Raw genomic sequence first — 20,591 nt, 5'->3', positions numbered from 1 at the left:
TCTAAGAACTATAGGTCAATCTCTTCGTTCGCAAATCTCTAAAATTCCCCCACAAAAATTAAGAGCTTACTTTTTTGTTTGATATTTGTTTTATAACTCAAATGTGGAGTTTCTGCTTCCTAACATTGAACTTAGATCAATGAATGATTATATTTTTCAACTTCAAACAACATTCTCTGTTGGATTGTATTCAACAAATTTTCTCTCAAATATTTACAAATTAGTCTCGAATGAATTAAATTTCTGCATTGAAGCCTTCTAAATTATCATCAACTAATTTCAATATCAATTTAGATTTGCCTATGATTCATTAAAAAATTCACGATATATTTGTGAAGCCTAATGGCAACTATAATTGAGTAACTTAAAAATATTGGGTTAATTTCTTCTGATCAAAAGGATAAATTTTAAAATATCGTAGATGAAAAATAAGTTTCAATTACATGGAAATTGAGCCAAACTATGTAAGAAGTTAGAATATGGGTGTGAATAATATACAATATATATATTTTTTACTTTTACGTGATATATAAAATTTATTTATTTATTTGTCTTTAATGAAGGTCTTAATCTTAATGATTCAGTTCGCCCTTTAGAAATAGGCTAAGAAAGTTATCAGTTCGAATTCGAGGAAGGGCTTTTTTTTTTATTTCGCCATGAAGTTCTTGGAGAAATGAAAACTTCTTTCAAGAAGCTTCGACCAATGTATCTTCCCATTCCGATAATTTTTTAATCACTCAATAAGCTTGCATAGATCTAATTAATTAATATTTATAACAAATTATTAATATTATTAAGATGAAATGCATTTAATAATCTATGTAAGGATGACATTTTATTGCTATTTCATCCGCTTTCACTGTTAATTATCATCTCAATCATAATCATCATTGTCATTATTAGTTGTCACTACCATTAATTACTATTTATAATTATCACCATCAACCACCATTACTACAATATTCACCAATCATTACCAATAATTACCACAATCAACTAACATTATGTAGCGTTAATCACCACTATCACATATCTCCATTATCATCAGCTATACTTATCAACCATTACCATCAATTACCACCTCAACCATCACTAGCTACTACATATCAATGACTTAGGAAGTGCAAGTTTCAATTTAACCGATAAATCAACTGATTCATCTTATTAATTTGATTCTCGATTTTACAAATTTATAAATCAATAATCGATAATATAAAAAATTATACGAGCTTACCAATAAGCACCCCTACCAATGACTACTAATCAATCAACACCAATCACCGTATAACTTTTTTTTTTAAAAAAAATATTTTATTGATATAGTATTAAAATAATTAATATTTTATATATATTTACATTTATTAATTTTAAATAAAGATAAATTTTATGCATTTAAATATTAATAAAATAAATTATCTTAATTATTTTATATTTAGATTATAATATAATATATTATTTTCAGAATTATACTAAAATTCAAACGTCTTGATAATAATACACATCTTATTATCACGTATTCAAACTTCAAATTTACACATCTTAATTTTATTTAATAATAATAAAAATAAATGGGTAAGCAGTACGTAAAATAAAAATTGAGAGTAGAAAACCGAAACGGGCAACGAATTGGGCGGGTGCCTTTGCTTATGAATCATCCGAACTGAATTTCAGAGCCCTAAATAACTCTCCGTACAATCGCACTGCCAGAAGACGAAGAAGAGCATGAGCGACGATAAGCAGTACGAATTCTGCGTTGTTTGCAAGCTCAATCACAACAAAGGACGCCGCCACAACTTCCTCCCTAACCACAAGAAGTCGCTCGCGGCGGTGCTTTCCCGTTTCCAATCGAAGCTTTCCGATATACGTTTCTTCCTCAGAAACCCTATCCCTCTGCGCCCTGAGCATGCTTCCCTTAATCGCCTTTGGTGTCTCTTCTGCGAGTGTGATATTCTTGAACTCGACAGCTTCTACGCTAGGTACGCAATGATTACTTGCTTCTCTGATTAGTTAATTATATGTTCGTTTTTAGATTTTATGTTTGTTGGATATAGCGACAATGCGATTAGGCATTTGGCTGGTGCGGATCATTTGAAGAAAGTTAAAGGTTTTTTGTGGAAGTATGGTGGTGGAATGGACAAGGTTGATACTTTCCGGATTACAGAGGCTGACTTCGCCAAGGTACTGGTGATATATATCGCCTTTATTTTACGTCTCACGCTATCACAAATCTATGTTGTTTGGTGTGCTCAAGCCGTCTACATGTTAGGATGTCTCTCAGTATCACTATCACTATCACCAAATCTTACAATTGACTACAACAACTGTACCTTAATTTGGAACTCTTTGCGGTCAGCTGAAGCATTTGTCGGAGTAGAAATGTACAATAAAATTTGAGCTGATAAAATTTATGAGAGTTAGATGACGTTCCTTTATGTACCAATTTCATTAGAGCACTTCACTTTTATATCTTATTTAAAACTTAAAAAATATAGTTCTTCATTAGATTATACGTTGCATATATGAGAATTTCTACTGATCCAACACTGTCTGTTTGTTCTTCAATGGTAAAACCTTTTTTCCTACACATACAGTTTTTTATTTGTCATTTTCTTCCCTCTTGATTGGAAGGTCTAGATGGGATTATCCCTTTGGTTGTTCATTATATCATAGTGATTGACATTCTCAATAGATTTTCTCTTTCAGAATTGTAGTCTTCCAGATGAAATTTCTACATAGTTAGATGCAAGAGGTGCACATTAGGATTTTGCAGAGTTGCTGAATTTATATACACACTATCATCGTAAACTTTGTACTTTGTTTAGAAGATTGATTTCCTATCATTCTGAATTTTGATATAGTCATTCGTCATGCATTCATATGTGCAGTGGGAGAAGAAGTGCAATCTATTGAAGAAGGGAGCTCTTGATGGAAAATCTTGTGCAACGTCAATTGGACCGTCGAATGATATCCAAAATAAAACGAACTCTGACTATCTAAATTGTTTTGAAAAAGATAATATACATGCTCTTAATTTTGATGTTTCAAATAATGTTGTACCTTTACAAAATTATACAAATGAGAGATCACAGATATTTGAAAACAAAATGCATAGTGTTACAAATGGCCCTAATTTGCGCAGTATGTGCATGGGTGGACAACTCGGTGAAGATGCTTGTTCCTCCAATGGCCTATCAAGTTAGTGCCTTATAGTTTTCTCTTTTCATATGGTGGTATGGTGTTTCTCTGATCGCATGTTTTTCTCATTGACTGGTAGTGATCTTGTGAACTTCTTTTTGCATAGATGCCCAAAAGTGCTTGAGGTTTCATGCCAAAACTTCTCACCAATGTCTTAATGGCGGTTCTGTAAGTCTATTTAACAGGCATATATGCTACTTAATTTTCCTGTTATTTATCTTTGTGTTGTAAGCTTGGATGCTAAGATCATTGTGCACTACCAGTAAGACATCCTATCATGCGCTAGTTAACTTTTCCTATGTCATTATTTGCTCAACTTTGACCATCATAGTTGATGCTTTATCATTTTTCTCTCACTTATATCATGTTTGTCCTTTGGTTCATCATTTTTCTGAACTGGTGGCATCTCTGACTATTAAAGCATTAATTGATGGCTGATTTACTTCATTTGCTTTTCTTTGACTTTTTGAGTGCTTACAAGTTTAGGATCTTTCTTATTTGGTTGTGAGATTACTGACTGAATTTGTTGAAAAGAGACAATAGCTTCTAGTTGTGGGAAAAGTTGGTCGTAGGACTGGTAAAATGCAGAGAATGGGAGTAAAAAACATGTAAGGTTGAAAGTATAGATATCAGAATTTTTATATGATTACATATTTATGCAAGTAAGCAATATTGGTTAGCCCAACCACTTGATGTATTTATAGCAGTGCTGACCGATGAAACTTTAACTTGGTATAACATTGCATGTAAGGAGCGATAAAAAACAAAGAATAAAGGTGTTAGCCTCCTTTTCTCCATTTTTCTGTCTTTGCACTTCTGCAGCTAAGCGTGCCAAGACGACAAGACCTTTGTGTTTCTGGCCCACTGCAGCCTTTTAACCTTCTTATTTGAAGGCTGAACATTGAGAACCATGCCACTTATCTCTTTTCTTTATAATTTTTCTGAAAAGTGTTCATACAAATAGGTGATGAGCTTTCTCGCTTGCATCTGATTATCAAAGAAACGCATACAGTGCTCGCTATGCCATGATTTTCCCCCCTTATGATGAACTTCTGCTTCTTCTCGCTGTGCTTTTGTTCTTCTTACCTATTAAAAATGTTGTTTGTATTCTTTTTATCAAGTCGTGACATATACATACAAGAGTTCATAAATGTTTGGCTGGCAGGGATGGTAATCAGAGGCGGACCCGTGAATTGAAAATGACAAAGGCACCAATACTTTTAATATAGACATGCTTTTTTTTTCTTCGTATAACAGACACGTCAATTACTTGATACAAAATTTGATGTGGAACGCTCTGAAAACTAAAGAAAAAAGCAAAAAAAGAGTAAACTGGCCTGTAACTACAAAAATGTCATGATAGAATTTGGACGAATGCTGAAAGTGGGAATCGACCCCAGTTAAATGCACGAAATGTCATTCTGTACACCCCAGATCAACTAGTGCAGCTACTTTACCCTTGTGGTTTTGAGTGCCAATCAAAATATGTAAACTTTATTTAAGATATATATACACATATTATATACTTTTTTCCCGAGGTTACCAGGGGCGGGTGACCCTCCTACCCTGGGGTAGGTCTGCCTCTGATGGTAATCATCTAGCAATTTGGCTATAATCATTTGTGCCAAAAGATTGCCGATGCCTGTAGAAATTGAATTTCCACATCTCATACATTTATGACAATACTTCAATTTTAATCATAAGAAAACTTGCATGCCGTCATAATTAATCTCTTGATCTTGCTGAATGCTGGCCTAAGTCAGTCACCGTCAATAAATGTAAGTAGTTTGTTTGTTCCTTATGTGCCATTGACTCAATCCACCCCATGTGTAATGGGCTGCAAATGAGATGTTTTCCAGGGCAAATCTCTTTTAACAAGCTAAACAAGAACCAATTAAAGAGATCACAAATACTTCCCCAAAAAGGAAACAAATCCGTTTAGAATTGCACGGTCCGACCTTTCTTGTTGCATTGGAAACCTAAAAATCCCTTTTACGTTCTTAATAATGATAGGAAATTCTCAATATAACCAATTTGACTCTCATGATGCTAAAAGACGTGGACAGTTTTTTAGTTTTGTGAAAACATACATGGAAATTATTTGCTAATAGAATAATATCAGGTGCTACTTTTTGCTTCTCAATTGGAATGCGGGATTTGGTTGTCTAAACTTTTTCTTCTTAGAAGTTTTTCCTTATCATGTAAATCTGGCTCTGGGTTGATTTGCCAGGTAACTCCGGATGGAAGAATGACAAGGGGGATGAAGAGTTCTCTGGGTACTGATCTCTTTACTTTCTGCATAATTTTATATTTCATGCACTTTAGTTGAGACTATGTTTTAGTTATGTTTCTGAGTTGTAAGTTCATGTTTATGGACGTGTAATATGTTTCTGGGTTGGTTATTTACGGTGTTTCTTCTGTCTTGTTAGTGTGTCTTCACGTATTCTTACAGTTGAAGAATGGAAATTTCTCCTTCAGGTCCACCAAGCATTACACAGATAACTTTAACATTTCAAAAAGATTCCCTTGGCAATGTTCATTCTGGAGCACCTCCTCCATGGTTCAATGCAACTGAAAAAAGTCAGCTAGATTTTATATCAAGTCCCGGAAGGAGTGACCCCTCCCCTCTCAATCAGAAGAAGAAGTCAAAACTAAACCCAAACCGGGTTGGTGCTGCTTGGGCAGAGAGAAGAAGAGTTGAGCTGGAGCTGGAGAGTAAAGGGGAGCTCATGACAAACACTTTTGATGTGAACTGGCTCCCAAATTTTGGCGGAGTTTGGCAATCAGGTACAAGGAAGCAATCTAGAAAAGAATTTCACCTGGAGAATCACAAATCTGCTGAGGTTGAAAGCCAATCCCAGAGTATGGTGCAGTTACAGCCTTATGTCAGCAAGCGAAAGGTGAGCTACTACATCAGCATATAGTCATTGGCTTCAACATGATAAATTCCCCTAATTAGTTCTTTACCATCACCAAAAAATCTCTAGTAGCTTACCTGGTTTTATATACCGTAAGGCCGTAACCTTCTTTAACATTCATGAGGCGATTAACTCTGCAACTCTGTCTTACATGGTTTCTCAAATTTCAAGAATTCAGATTCAATTAGCTATCTGCATTTGAGCAATGCCGTGATGTGTATCTTCTTTCATTTCAAGGGGACTTTTCTGCAGCCACCTTTTTATTCTTTTAATGTGAATATAAATTTGTTAATTACATCATAGTAAAACCGATCTACTTCCCTTTCTGATTCAAAAAACTTGACTTCTTTGTTACATGGGAAGTCCTCAATGGTCCAACAATTTAAGCTAATAAAAGGTAATATTATTAAACTGTTTTTAACTTCTAATAATTTACCAACTGTTAGTTACTCTTTAATTTCACATTTCAAACTATATGCTAAGCATTTTTTCTGTCAAATTTGACATATTAAGCCATTTTAATATTTTACTTCACCGCACATCTCAAATTAGGTCATATATGGTATGGATGGAGCAATATGCAAGTCAAACTTCATTAGCTCCATCCCTTGTGAAACAGTATGAAAAAGAAAGCGATGGACAAATGATGTAGTGATAAGGGCTTTCTCAGTTCTATGACTTTCAACCTTTCTTCCTAAATAAAATGCCTTCTCAGTTCTAAATTCTAAATTCTTCATTGCAAACATACTGATAGTTGGTTTTTCTTTGGTGATCTTGTCAGAGCAGTGTTCCCTGAACAACCATTTATTCTGATATACTTTGATGAGAGACGTTCCCTTATATGTTTGACGATCCCTTATATGTTTAAGGCAGTAGCCTTGTTGCTCTTTCTGAATACATGATTTATCTACTTCATATAGAGCAAGTTTCTATTGAAACAAGACTCTATTGATTCTTCCTTTGTATTATAAGTGTTCTGTTTATGGCATTCACAAGACTGATCATTTTGATTAATCATTGCAGCGCAAAGATCCTGTTGATGATGAGCTTGACTGACCTAACAACCTATTTATGGTGACACCAATTTTTGAAAATTCTTGTGTACATTCTTCTTGATTTGCTCTCCCCAGCCAAACTATCATTTTTATGCTTTTTAGGTTTCCCATTTGGCATGAGTTGGGGCAACTAGATTATAGTAAGCGTTCGTGATCAAGTTATTAAAGCCTGTAGATAGTTTGTTATGTTAGTTTTTTCCTTGATGTGTTCGCGGTTCTTTCCTAGTGGTTCTAGCAAAATGTTGGGCACAGGTTGCCTATGTACAGTCTGTTTCTTGTATTAATGCCTCTAATTGGCTCTAAGTTCCACTTGTATTCCTCTTATTTTTTGCTTGAAGGTGCCTTAAATCTGTGTCTTGCAAATAATTTGCGGTGCATGTTGAAGGCTGTCTCTGATTTTGGAAGTTTCCTCTTAATTGAAGACTAACTTCCAGTGCATGATAATATCATGAAGACCATATGTGTCAGACCTGTTATAGTCGTCAAAACTGTGATATCTTACTGCGGCCTTGGATCTTAATAGCTGTTCATGCAATTCAAGTTTGCTGCAGAGTCGCCAATGAAATATTATGTCTTTGTGCAAGTTTGCTGCAGAGTTGCCAGTGAAGCAGTATTTTTTTTGCGTAGCTGTTCTCTAATTGGCTCAAAATTCGCGTCTCACTTGAGAGATGTGTGTTGTGGAAAGGAGAGATGAAGGATACTTTCTTGGGGATTTTAATTAAAAGAGACTTTTGAGTTATCTATTTGAGGATATAGGACACTAGTTTTAAAAATTGGGTAAAAGGGACTCTAGTATAATTAGGTATTAATGAGTTATGCTAATTTAAAAAAGAATATTTTTATACACCCCAAAGTTTTGTTATTTACAAATAGGTCTAACATATAAGAGGGTTGTAAAAAACACCTAAACAACTTAGGGTTGTTTAAATATCTTCTGGTTGTTTGAACTAAACAACTTTTGATTGTTTAAACAACTTCTGGTTGTTTGAACTAAACAACTTAGGGTTGTTTAAATATCTTCTGATTGTTTGAACTAAACAACTTTTGGTTGTTTAAATATTTTTTGGTTGTTTAAACGACTTTTGTTGTTTGAACTAAACAATTTAGGGTTGTTTAAATATCTTCTGGTTGTTTGAACTAAACAACTTTTGGTTGTTTAAATATCTTCTTGGTTGCTTGAACAACTCATGTTTATATAAACATTTACAACATATCCTCTCTTCTGTTCTCATCTCTTTTCATCAATTTTTTAATATAGTTTTCACAATCAAATCAGAGTGAAGAAAAAAATGAGAATGACAACATCCGAAGAAGAAGAAGATGAAAACACAAAAAGTTTAAACAGAAAGGGAAAAACAGAGAAGGAAAAAAGTAAAGAAGTTAAGGAAGAAGAAGATGAAAGAAAAAGAAACAAGAGCGTTAAAAAAATGAAGAAAAGAGAAGAGAAGAGAGGAGGAAAATGAAGAACAGAAGAGAGAAGAGAAGAGGGAAATAGAGAACATAAGATTAAAAAGTGGAGTAAATGAATGAAAGTTAGGGTTTTATTAAAAGTTTTTGATATTTTAATTTTTACCCTAAACTTTTAAATATTCTAATTCAACCCTATCTCTTCTTAATTAACATCTAATTAAAAATTTATAATAAAAAAAATAAAAAAAAATACAAATCCCCTATCCTTCATTTAACTCTCAAAGGTCCCTTTTACCTTATTTTCCCTACTTTCTTTTCTATGGACTTTTCTCTCTCTCTCTCGTTATCACGCGTTTCTTTTAATTTTTCTTCAGCTTTTAACTGTTTTAATACAAATTTTCTATATCTCAATTCTCAACGTTCAATCTGTGAAAACCTTGAAAAATAATAATGGTAGAAGCTAAGATGGCTGCGTGGAATGTCATATACGATAACAAAGTTTATCATCTTTTGGAAGTAAATGAATTTTTATTATTAAAAAGAATTACTATGGCTTATTTAACACGCTAAAGCGAAACTGTTGAGTAGGAGTAACTTTTAGTAGAACAAAGTTGGAACTAATTACGCGTGTGTTTCTGGTAATTCAGTTGTTCGCTTCTTATAAATATGCTATTAGAGGAATGAAGGAGATTACAAGTGAGAACTTTTATTCCTAGAATAAAACATAAATATTTTCTACTTTCAAGACAATAGTTACAAAATAACACTGGTCAGAAGAATGATTTGTTACCCCGACTTGGACTCGAAATAGTAGTCAAATTCAATGATTTTTCCACACTTGAGCTTACAACAATACTATCGGAGCAACTCTTTTTGATCAATATGGCAATTTCGGACTTGTCCTTTTTTGACAATTAGAGAAAAAGAAAAGGTATGATACATGAACATCTCATTTCACTTGATCTAAATTGATATGTATGTTATATAATTTTAGGCGTGTATACATGAATTTTAAACTGGCATAAAGTTGAATAGACAAATGTTTTATGTGAGTGACATATTTCAAATCAATTCAGTGTATTTCACGTGCATTGCCACGTCACTTATTTGGTTTTAGATAAATTTAAATGGCTATTTACACACATCCAAAGGTAGAGGACAAAGGGTAGAAATCAAGTTATATGCCCCAAAAAAACAAAATATGCAGAGATACGGCGTCGCTTAAGTTCCCGCCTAAGTGCTGTTAGAACTCATCGCCACTCTGTAACATAACACAGTAGCTCCACCATTCACCACCCTCTAAACCCCTAAACCACTCTTCTCCGCCGTCTTCCCGTGCCGGAAAATGCTTATATCCATACTAGAAAGATCTTTATTCAGAGATAAAGACGGCGGTACTAAAGTCGTCAAATACCGCTTCCTAGGGTTCTTAATTTGGCAAGCACTTCAATCCACCGCCGTCTTCTTCCTATCCAAAACCCTACTATTTTCTCTCTTCACACGAACCCCTTTCAAACCCTCATTTCTCAGTTTATTCGCTTTCATAGTTTTCCATTTCTCTCTTCTCATCTTCTCCACTTCCCTTTTCATCATCTCTTCTCCTCGCCCTCAGCGTGCCGCTTCTCCTTTGGAGCTTCTGCTCGGTACTGCTCGGCTGATACTCGTCCCCATTTCTAACTCCCAACCTCTACTGTCCCCTGATTTTCGGCTCCGGGTGAGGGCTTCCATTAGTTTCGTGCTGTTTGTGGCGGTGTCTGCAGTATCAGCGTCTTTGTCTGTGATTACCCTCTGTTTGAGCTGTCATGCTTTCGAACAATTGAAGCAGAGACGGTTGGTTATTGGGAAATTAGGGTTTTGGGGTTTGCAGATCGGATTGCTCTATGGATTGCATTATGTATATAACAAGCGGTGGGTTTTGCTGTTCCCGATCATCCAGGTATAGAAGTGGTTTCTTTATATCAATTTTAGTAGTATGTTATTGCATAATGCAAGACTTGTATAGGAAGTGTCATGAATTATGATCTTCGATGTGCTTCTTTCAAATGATTGATTAAAACAGTTTTAGCCTTTTAATCTCAAATCGGTTGTAATGAACTCACTGTGTAATTAACAAATTAACCGCTCAATTCGATTATAATTTACCCCCAATACGATGGCATTTGGTTCAGTTTCGCAGAAACACAAACTACAGCTCAATTCAATAACAGAATGTGAAAATGCAAACTACAACAGCTAATAACACCTACGACTACTAATTGAAATCAAAATGGACCAGCACCAACTCCCAGTAATCAGCTCATCATCAACATACCTGAAATGGGATTGGAAATGCGCAGCTTTCAGTACGATCTATAGCTTGAGATTAGCTCATTCATTTAGGGAAATAGCAATTTGATAAATTGGGAATTAGGAAAGAATTTGAAGAGAGAGAAGAACACGGGAGAGAGATGAGGAAATACCAGATTTTTACATGCTCTCACACTGGAATTTTGATGTATTTATAGTTCACCCCTTATGTGATCCTCGCCCTTCATTCCCTTCAATCTGAGCTATTCACGTGTTTTAACCTCCTTTTGAAAAAATGTCCAATTTACCGTAATGGGCTAACTAATCTCATGCTAAACGCTGTCGTTTCATTAATGGGAATTGCTCTTCACTTTTACATCAGTTTGCTCTTGGCTAACTGGAAACAAAGAGCTGAATCATAGGTGTAAAATTTTCTTTTAGCCTGATTGAATATGTCATATGTAACTGTATCTACTCTTTATTGGAATGTCTTACACTTGGTTCCTTATCATGTTCTTTATAATAGACCGAAGAAGTTATTATTCCGGTAGAAAACTAATAACAATAGTCAGTAATTCATAGACAAGCACATTATATTGACATATGTATTTTTGTATTTTCTTGGTTTGCTTATGGTGAATTGGGGCATTGATCCAAGAGAAACCTAAATCCTTGCATTCTCTACTGTAATAGTATTCCTGCTGCTTCATGTTTAAAATCTCAAGCAGACCTATTTATTTCGATTATTTGATGCGGAAATAGTGGAACAATATTATTTTATCATGTGATGGCAGTCCTTCATAATTATGGTATTCATGGTAAGTTAGAATTTTTCTGCTTGATTTAACTATTTATAGTAGGTTTATAGTGGGTTTTATAGGAAACAGCCTCCCTATCATGTGATGGCAGTCCGTCATAATTATGGTACACTCTACCTTCCCCAAATCCCACTTGTGGGATTACATTGGGTACAATAGACCCTTGTGGTCGGGCCCTTCCCCGGACCCTGCGCATAGCGGGAGCTTTAGTGCACCGGGCTGCCCTTTTTAGCTAGTATGATAATGGCATTTCTCTTTGGCAAAGGGATACTTAGTTCTTGTGTTTTGTTTGGGGTTTGGGGGTGTTTCTCCAGTAGAGCTTTTTTCTTTATTTGCTAAGGTAATTTTATCGTTGAATGAGGAGATCTTGTGTATACATTAGTTATACAAAAAGTAGAGAATCTTACGCAAAAATTTGATTCTGTATGAAAGCACCCAATCGTCTATACCTACAGGAACAGTTAGCTGAGACCCCACTTCTGTTTGTGATTTCTCTCACTGCTATGATTCTAACAATTTGATTTCTCTTTGGTTACTCCCACTCTCATTAAATATGCACCTCCATCATGTAAATTGTAGTTTGCTGTGGTGACTATTGGTATTTTCGGTAGTCAGAGACTGACACAAAGTTCCATGTCAACAGCGTCCTCCCTTTTTCAGCTTTAAGATGGGGCTCCCTTTAGCTGTTGGGAAAGCTCTAAAGCTTTCCGCTGCTGGTTATGTGTTTTCAGCTATCCTTGCATTTATTCTACCTTATGAGTTCAAGGGTCAACTTCCAGTAGGAAACTTCATCACTGAGCAGATTCTCTTCTATATTGGAAGTTTTGTGGTGATTCTCTGCTGGGAATTATGTCATCATTTACACCAGGTTGCTCTCTCTCTCTCTCTCTCTCTCTCTCTCTCTCTCTCTCTCTCTCTCTCTCTCTCTCTCTCTCTCTCTCTACACACACACACACACACCCTCACCAAGTTGGGCTCTCAGTTAGCTGTATATGTTCAAGCTGGTTATTTTTTTCAATTGCATCTGGAAATAAGCATAAATAACAAAAGTGATGATACTTCGATTATTTAGGTGTTACACACAAAGCGGTCTGTCTTTGCCCCTCCAAAAGGTTCTGCAGCTGCTGAAACAAATCCCAGCGAACCGCTTCTTGCCGCATTGGAGGAGAGCACACCAAAATCTCTTTTGCAGTATCTTGCATACCTTGACCTCTGTATGGTATGCGAAGGTAATGTGGACCCTTGGCGACGAGCTGCCTTCTTTGAGGAAAGTGGTGAGACTTACAAAAGAGTCGTTTCTGTGTGCTTCACCCCTGTTGAACAATTTACAAGAAATGTGAGTGTAGTTTTGGAAAGCTCTCCAGTTGATAGCTCCTTTCAGCTTTCTCACCAGTTGCGTTCTCCGAACGAACAGCTTGCCGATTCAAAGGTTTACGAATCATTTGATGACTTTCAGGTAAATCACTAATTTTACATGAATGAATGTCCTTAAATACATACCGTTCTTCTTTTTTCTCTCTGGTAGTTTTTTATTCTTAATTTATGAATGAAGTTTCTTTGGTTTTTCTGTCACTCACATATCCTGAACTGCGCTTGTTAATATATGCAACTGAGAGTATACACTTTTTTTAAAATGAAATGCTAAATAGAGTCTTCAACTGCACGCAGCTACTAACTTGGTGTGCTCGCATTGTGGCTTCGCTAACCGTGCATTCACACAAGGAGGACAGATTTGGTGTTGCTCAACTTTCAGGGAGCAATGCTGCTGTTATCTCAACATTGCTATCGAGTTTATTAGCCGTTGAAACTCTGATGGGCAAGAAAACCAACTTACAGTCGTCAAATACTTTAATGGATCCTGCTGGTATTAAGTGGGCTACATTAAACCCAGGAAGGAGAGATTCAGCAGCAGGCGTTGCAGGAAGAAGAAAAGGGGCCCCCTTTTATGCAAAAGCATATTCGATGGCTGATATCCTGAGGACTTCCATATACGGTATTGTCGCTGCTTTCTATGATGAGATGTCGCATAGTGCAAAGGCAGGGCTGCTTGAGAAGGATTGGATCATCAATAGTAAGCCACTGTATGGAACTCGTGAGCTCCTTTCACAGAAATTGCGACTGTTCCTGGACTTCCAAGCTAGCTAGGGTGGGTTGCGCTACATGGAGGTTGATTTTGAAGAGGTTGTGGTTGTGTTTCGAGGGGGAATGTTTAAGAAGTTTGATACCTCAGTCCTGGTGTGAGAAATGGTGCGAGAAAGAAAAAATTACAAGTTAATACCAGGTCCATCTGGTGGATGATGTCTGGCGTTGGCATTCACATCTCAACAATTCTCTTTATCTTTTTTTGGGTGGGTAAAATATTGGGTGGTGAGTTAAATTTACGGATAATTGTCATCTTTGTGCATTAATTGAGGGATGTTTTAGGTTTGAATTCTTCCCTTTGTTATCACACACACATCTGCAAGGCTGCAACTTGCTCATGTGCATATCTTTGGAATATTTGATAGCATTAAGACAATCTGTAAGCATAAGAATTTTGTTGGAAGAGATTTCTGCATCTAATGCAAAGGTGATGCTGATATGCTCATGAGCTTTTTTTTGTTGGATCACTGTAATGCAAGTTAATAACACCAGTGCTGTGTTCTCATCACCACTTTTGATTTACTTATTTCTTTCAACACCCAATTGTAGTCAGAAAGAGTTTCTACAAGCAACTTTTCTTCCATTTACAAACATTAACAAATATTTAACTGAAACTAACTGTTATCAATAGAATCATATTTAGGAGGGTAGTTAATCTTTGATTACAAACACTTTTAGTATTGTCGTGTTTATTAATTTGCTAATTCAAACCTCAAAGGATGGCTGCCTAATTGTCTCTTGAATAAGGAAAATAAGTAAAATTTAATTTGACACAACATTAGTTAGTTCGCTTATCTTCAGTCTCCCTGGATAGGCTGTATCTACCTTTCCGTGGTTTATTAGATGCATCCGATTCTTTAAACCCTAATGTAGAAGGTAAGAACTAATATCTGATGTTCCTAAACTAAATCCATTGAGTTTCAAGACATCAGATACTACCTTAGTTCTTTTGCATGATGAAAATATTACAGTGGCTTCAAGTTTTAATCAAATCCAATGCTTACCAAATAAACAGAATGTAAGCATCTGAGTTTTCTTACCTAATAGACAGAATGTAAACAATTTTAGATCAAATCCAATGCTTTCACTTGTAGCCTGTGGCCTCAATCTCCTCATCCTAGAAATTTTTCTCTTATTAGTGTCAACTTACTGTAAACTTGAGTCATGGTCAATCTGTCTCTTGGGGATTCAGCTGAACATGCAACTCCAATTTCAAGTACGCCAACCAAGCATTCCATCTGTTCTTTCTTGATACTGCCCCGGTGTTCTTCTCCATTGGTTGCTTTACTCATCTCACCATGAAAAGCTGTTTTGTCTACAATCTCCAAAACTTTCTCTGGCAACGCAGTTTCCACAAAGTGGTGGAGACTAGAGCTTTCTTGGAACAAAGTGTCTGTGGGTCTTCTTCCAGTGAACATCTCCAATATTAGAATCCCAAAACTGTACATATCTCCGAAAATGGAGACCTTACTACCCATGCCGTATTCTGCAAGTAGCAATTTCAGCTTATAAATAAACCACTATTGTTAGAAGAAATCATATCACAATTTTTGTTTACCTAGAAACTTTACCTGGAGCTGCATAGCCAATGGTTCCCATAACTCCAAGTGAGCTAAAGTGATGTAGATCCGATCCATTACTTAATTCAGTAACGAGTCTCACCAAACCAAAATCACCCAAATGAGCTGTGAGATCTTCATCAAGAAGAATGTTCTGTGGTTTTATATCACAGTGAATCATGGGTGTTTGGCAATCACGATGAAGATAATGAAGTGCAGAGGCCACATCTATTATGATATTCAGTCTCTGAAGTATGGTCAAGCTACTCTTCTCATGTATCTCCTTTTCTGGATGTAGCCATTCGTCCAAGTTCCCTTTTGCCATGAACTGAAAGACTAAAGCTTTAAAGTCATTTCCCTTGAAATCAGAACTTGAGCATACGCTGATGACCTTGACAAGGTTCCGGTGCCTTATGTTTCTCAATGCTTGGCATTCTGCCATGAAGCTTTTTGAAGCTGCTTCATGCTGGAGTTTGAGTACTTTGACAGCAACGACCGTTCCATCAGAGGCAAAAGTTCCCTTGTAAACAGTTCCGAAACTGCCAGAGCCAATAAGATTTTCAGAAGAAAATCCACCAGTTGCAGTGCAGAGCTCTCCATAAGAAATATTGGGGTAGAAACGTGCAGATTTAGACCTATCCTCAGGTGCTGGTTGATCTTTCAAATTTCTTCTCCAATAAAGGAAAACTACTAACAACGCCAAGATTGAAAATGAAGCAGCAAAAACAATTGTCAAAATAAACTTGAGGGCAAGTACATGCTTTTTCCGTGTCTTTTGATAAACACAAGTTCGTAAATGCAGCTCTTGAATCCCACCACAAAGCTCGGAGTTCCCGATTAGTACATCTGCACTCAAATTTGAAAATATCCCGGTGACAGGAACCTCACCCTCTAGATTGTTAAAAGATAAGTTCAAGTAATGTAAGGAAGTAAGATTTGCAATGAAGTGAGGAATTGGCCCTGATAGGTTATTTTGGGAAAGATCCAAGGATTGGAGATCCCGCAAATCTTCTAAATCGGGAATGGTCCCTTGGAGGGAGTTTCCCTTCAAAAAGATCTCCCCCAAGGCCAAGCATTTTCCAAGAGTTCGTGGAATCATACCCGAAAAATTGTTGTAAGAAAAATCAAGATAAGTAAGATGACTCCAGTTACCAATATACACGGGTAACGGACCAGTCAAAGAGTTATAAGATGCTAAAATATCTGTGAGGGATGAGAGAGCAAAAAGTTGTTGTGGTATAGTTCCTGTCAGGTTGTTTTCAGAAATACCCAATCTTAGCAGTTGGTTACAGTTTCCCAATGTTGAAGGTATGTTACCCTCTAACCTGTTAAGTCCCAAATATAGATACACGAGTTCAGTGAGGTTTCCTATTGAAAAAGGGATGACCCCGGTCAAGAGATTGTTAACCAAGATGAGAGCTCCCAAGTTTGTAAGTCTTCCAATAGAATCTGGAATACTACCTGTAAGATTGTTGGAACCAATGTCGAGTAGATTCAAATTCACCAGGTTTGAGATTTCTCTGGGTATGCTTCCTCCAATTCTGTTTCCGGAGAAGAGTAGGCGTTGTAACTGACTAGAAAGGTTGCCTGTTGAATGGGGTAATGTGCCTCCAAACTGGTTGCCTCCAAAATGGAGCATTTGTAGACTGCTGCAGTTGGTAAGAGAATTTACAAAGTCAAGGTCATCATGCTTACCGTATCCAAGATGGTTACTCCAAACATTGAGCCACAACAAATTTTGCAAGTTACCAAAACTCTTGGGTATATTTCCAGTGAAATTGTTTACAGGAAAATCAAGCTCTAGCAATTTCGAAGCATTGGCCAAAGAGGATGGTATGGAACCGATGAATTGACAGTTCGCCAAGTAAAGTATTTGGAGATTAGGGAAGTAGCTGCCTAAATCAGATCTGAGATTACCAGAAAAGTTGTTAACGGATAGTGATATTAGTTCAAGGGATGACAAATTGTACAACGGAGGAGGGAACTCCCCGGATAAGCTATTTACTGACAATCCAAGAAGCCTCAACTTGGTCAATCGAGCTAAAGAAGCTGGCACTTCTCCCTCTAGATTGTTGGACGATAAATACAGCTCCTCTAAAGATGTAAGATTTCCAATAGAACCTGGAAAGATTCCTGTCAGGTTGTTATTTCTGAGATACAATTTCACTAACTTCGTTAAAGATCCAACTTGGTAAGGAATCTGTCCCACAAGAGTGTTATGTTCCAGGACAAGGCTCTTGAGTTTAACACAATGTGATAGATTAACTGGAATTCCCCCTGTTAGATGGTTGAAACTCAAATTCAGGTATTGAAGCCTTGACAGCCTGCTGAGTTGTTGAGGAATTTCATTGTGGAAGGAATTTTCTGCAAGGTCAAGAGAGTTGAGAAAAGAGAGGTTTCCAAGATGACCTGAGATTGTACCTGCCAGCCTCAGTCCTTTGAGATTCAAACGGATGACTCTTCCGTGTCTCAGGCCACATTTTACTCCAGTCCACTGACAGAAATGAACAGAATCATTCCAAGAGGTGAAAACTCTTGATGAATCCTCAGCTATTTGGGACTTGAATCCAAGTAAGGCAAGTTTGTCAGTTTCATTGCCAAGAAAAGCAGCTGATGCAGCATGTTGGAGAAAAAATGAGAATAGAAACACAAGAAACACAGCATGGATAGCCAGAAAGGTGTGGAAGTTAAAACTCGCTGCGAAAATTTCCATTCTGGAAAATGTCAAGAAGCAAAAGATGATACTTCTCAGAAATGTTGTTTTTGGTATTGAAGCACCAATACGTGGTATAAGACTTATGATTATAAAACAAGCTGCCAATGACATATCAATTGTTAGAGTGGGTTAAAGTCCCACATTGGTTGAGGAATAGACTGGTCGTCTGCTTATATGGACTTGGGCAATCCTCCTCTCATAAGATAGCTTTAGGGGTTCAGTTAAGCCCAAGTTCCATATCCTTACATAATATCAGAACCATGTCTATCCCCGTTTCCTTAATCAAGAGTTGGGTTAATATATTTATGGAGTGGCTCCTTCTCAGAAGTTCCCTTCCATTGTGTCCATTCAGATACACCATACTACGTCTCCAGACTCTGCCATTCGGAAACCTAACACTGATGGAAACTTCTCTTGTGCTAGTGCTTGAAATATTATCAGAAAAAGGAAACATCCCTTTCAAATGTTCTTTTCTTCTCTGAAGTGTTCATAGGGGCAAGCTCCCTACTGATGATACCTCTCAGAAATGTTGTGTTTGGTATCGGAACACCAATACGTGGTATAAGACTCACGATTAAAAAAAAACAAGCTGCTAGTGACATATCAACAAAAAATGATTTTGTTAGCATTTTTCTTCAAGATTTATTCTGACTTTGGTGCTTGATCCACCTAATATTTTCTTTATAATATGCATTAGAATTATTCAGCTCTTGAAAAAGTCACAATCTTCTGGTGCAAGGTAAGGACATATCAACTAATCTTTTCCTTAATAAAGAGTTGGGCTGACTAACTGTAGAACTGTTTTATTTGAGTCAACTCCTCATCAAATTAAACAGTTTCTATATTTGTCATTCTGAATAAAATACTCTTGCTTGGTTTTCTTTTCTCACATCGGTGGGGATGCATCCTTTGGTCTCCTTATATGGACATAGACAATCCTCCCCTTACAAGCTAGCTTTTGAGGTTGAGTTGCACCTAGGTGCTATATCTTTATTGGTGAGTTAGACCCATCCTAGTTCTTGTGCTCCACCGATGTTGTTCTTGTTCCATGCACCAGGATTCTAAAGGAGAGAGAGCTTCTCTGTTTCAAAGATTTGGCTTTGCTCCAACGAAGGCAAATTCTCAACTTCTTAAGAAACAAATATTGGTGGACCTTCCCTTAATCTTGATATCCTGATGACTAACAGAACACAATTTGTGTAAACATGTTTTGCAAAAACTTTTATTGCTTTAACATAGTTCTGAGATAGACATCAATGCCTGCATCCTCATCTCTGTTCTTTTTTTTTTCCGGGAGGCTTACGATAGTTGTAGCTGCGAATTGTCCAGGAATATAATGCAAGAAGTCAAAAAAAGGGGAATGCAAAAAGTAAAAAAAAGGGGCAGCCGAAAGTAGCCTCCCTTTTTACATTTTCAATTGCCAGTTTTTTCCTCATTTTCTTTACGCGTTTTTCATTCTTTTTACGCGTTTTTGGCTGTTATAAATAGAGGGCACTCTGCCCTCATTTATATCATCCAAAAATTCAGAAAGAGAGAGTAAGAATACAAAGAGAGTTATACACCAAGATAAATATTTTAGTCTTGAGTGTCCTCTTTAGTAGTTGTTCCTTTTACAAGAGAGAAGTGTTAATTGTTGTTTTCTCCTTGTATTTGAGAGCTGTGTACTCCATATTAAATAGTGAGATCCTTCTACCCCGTGGTTTTTTCTCTTCTATCATTTAGAGGGGTTTCCATGTAAAATTCTCGTGTCTAATTTATTTTCAATATTTTCATCATATCAAACTTTAGTTGTGGTGCTTCCTCACCCCAACATATAATACGTGGATGATGCATTAATTTCTGCAGTGTTTGTTGAAAGCTATGTGCCTGGTTTGTTCAACCATATCAGAAGATGGTGAGACAAAGTATTTAGCAAACGTTTCGACATGATTTGATTATTTTTTTTTTTAAAAAGAATCATTTCTAAAGAATGATAACAGAAGGGATAAGAAGTTTTTCTACTTCTGATCTACAACATCCTATCCTTGAAAAGGAAAACAACATTGCAATGTGTCCGGAGAAAAATCAAAAGGAAAATTCAGATCCTCTGAAGTGAAAATAAGAAACATTAGTATAATAATAACACTGATATTAAGTTCTTTGGGCGAAACCGAACCATTTGTTTCCTTTCGATAGCAGTACATATTGAATGGCTCATAGTGATTGTTACAATATATGAAAATATATTTTGACAGATTGTATATATTTAGTTTCTAATATAGAGATATTTAGTTTATTTAGTTCCTAATATAGAGATATTTAGTTTGCTTAATTATAGCCTAATTATACTCTTGTATTTGTGTATATAAACTATTGAGGTTAATGAAATAAATCAAGGGATTAATCACTTTCATGGTATCAGATTTCTAGGGAACGATCCGACCTTCTTCTTCTTCTCGGATTCCTGCTACCGCCGCCCCCCTCCTCTCCCTCTTCCTCTCTTCTCAATCACC

General features: G+C 36.3%; 3 protein-coding genes across 4 annotated transcripts; 2 read left to right on the top strand and 1 right to left on the bottom strand.

Annotated features, from left to right (window-relative positions):
* The first annotated feature begins 1,616 nt into the window (after positions 1-1,616).
* LOC129895010 (TITAN-like protein) lies at positions 1,617-8,024 on the top strand. 2 transcript variants are annotated; one of them, XM_055970628.1, is made up of 7 exons: positions 1,617-1,976; positions 2,052-2,178; positions 2,886-3,195; positions 3,302-3,363; positions 5,426-5,471; positions 5,674-6,095; positions 7,507-8,024. In XM_055970628.1, the coding sequence occupies exons 1-7, from the start codon at positions 1,723-1,725 to the stop codon at positions 7,513-7,515; spliced, it is 1,230 nt and encodes a 409-aa protein (XP_055826603.1). In that variant the 5' UTR covers positions 1,617-1,722; the 3' UTR covers positions 7,516-8,024. The 2 variants fall into 2 exon arrangements, with proteins under 2 accessions (XP_055826603.1, XP_055826602.1); XM_055970627.1 differs by lacking the exon at positions 7,507-8,024 and adding an exon at positions 7,137-7,471 and having other exon boundaries at positions 1,618-1,976.
* Positions 8,025-9,741: 1,717 nt separating this feature from the next.
* LOC129896200 (uncharacterized) lies at positions 9,742-14,335 on the top strand. The gene is made up of 4 exons (XM_055972055.1): positions 9,742-10,514; positions 12,326-12,550; positions 12,755-13,138; positions 13,351-14,335. Exons 1-4 carry the CDS (start codon positions 9,924-9,926, stop codon positions 13,825-13,827), a joined length of 1,677 nt encoding a protein of 558 aa, XP_055828030.1. The 5' UTR covers positions 9,742-9,923; the 3' UTR covers positions 13,828-14,335.
* Positions 14,336-14,711: 376 nt separating this feature from the next.
* On the bottom strand, positions 14,712-18,476 carry LOC129896812 (putative receptor-like protein kinase At3g47110). The gene is made up of 2 exons (XM_055972787.1): positions 15,396-18,476; positions 14,712-15,310 (listed from the first exon to the last, which is right to left on the bottom strand). Exons 1-2 carry the CDS (start codon positions 18,208-18,210, stop codon positions 14,937-14,939), a joined length of 3,189 nt encoding a protein of 1,062 aa, XP_055828762.1. The 5' UTR covers positions 18,211-18,476; the 3' UTR covers positions 14,712-14,936.
* Positions 18,477-20,591: the final 2,115 nt, after the last annotated feature.

This window comes from Solanum dulcamara, chromosome 7 (assembly GCF_947179165.1).
Source record: "Solanum dulcamara chromosome 7, daSolDulc1.2, whole genome shotgun sequence".
Classification (NCBI taxonomy): domain Eukaryota; kingdom Viridiplantae; phylum Streptophyta; class Magnoliopsida; order Solanales; family Solanaceae; genus Solanum; species Solanum dulcamara.
The sequence above is the reverse complement of the archived record's forward strand: the minus strand, read 5'-3'. Positions and strand labels throughout refer to the sequence as shown.

Coding starts and splice junctions, on each gene's coding strand:
- LOC129895010 (XM_055970627.1), top strand. CDS start 1,723: ATGAGCGACGATAAGCAGTACGAATTCTGCGTTGTTTGCAAGCTCAAT. Junction 1,977..2,051: donor CTCGACAGCTTCTACGCTAG/GTACGCAATGAT, acceptor TGTTGGATATAG/CGACAATGCGATTAGGCATT. Junction 3,364..5,425: donor AATGTCTTAATGGCGGTTCT/GTAAGTCTATTT, acceptor TTGATTTGCCAG/GTAACTCCGGATGGAAGAAT.
- LOC129896200 (XM_055972055.1), top strand. CDS start 9,924: ATGCTTATATCCATACTAGAAAGATCTTTATTCAGAGATAAAGACGGC. Junction 10,515..12,325: donor TGCTGTTCCCGATCATCCAG/GTATAGAAGTGG, acceptor CCATGTCAACAG/CGTCCTCCCTTTTTCAGCTT. Junction 13,139..13,350: donor AATCATTTGATGACTTTCAG/GTAAATCACTAA, acceptor AACTGCACGCAG/CTACTAACTTGGTGTGCTCG.
- LOC129896812 (XM_055972787.1), bottom strand. CDS start 18,210: ATGTCATTGGCAGCTTGTTTTATAATCATAAGTCTTATACCACGTATT. Junction 15,311..15,395: donor CATTGGCTATGCAGCTCCAG/GTAAAGTTTCTA, acceptor TGCTACTTGCAG/AATACGGCATGGGTAGTAAG.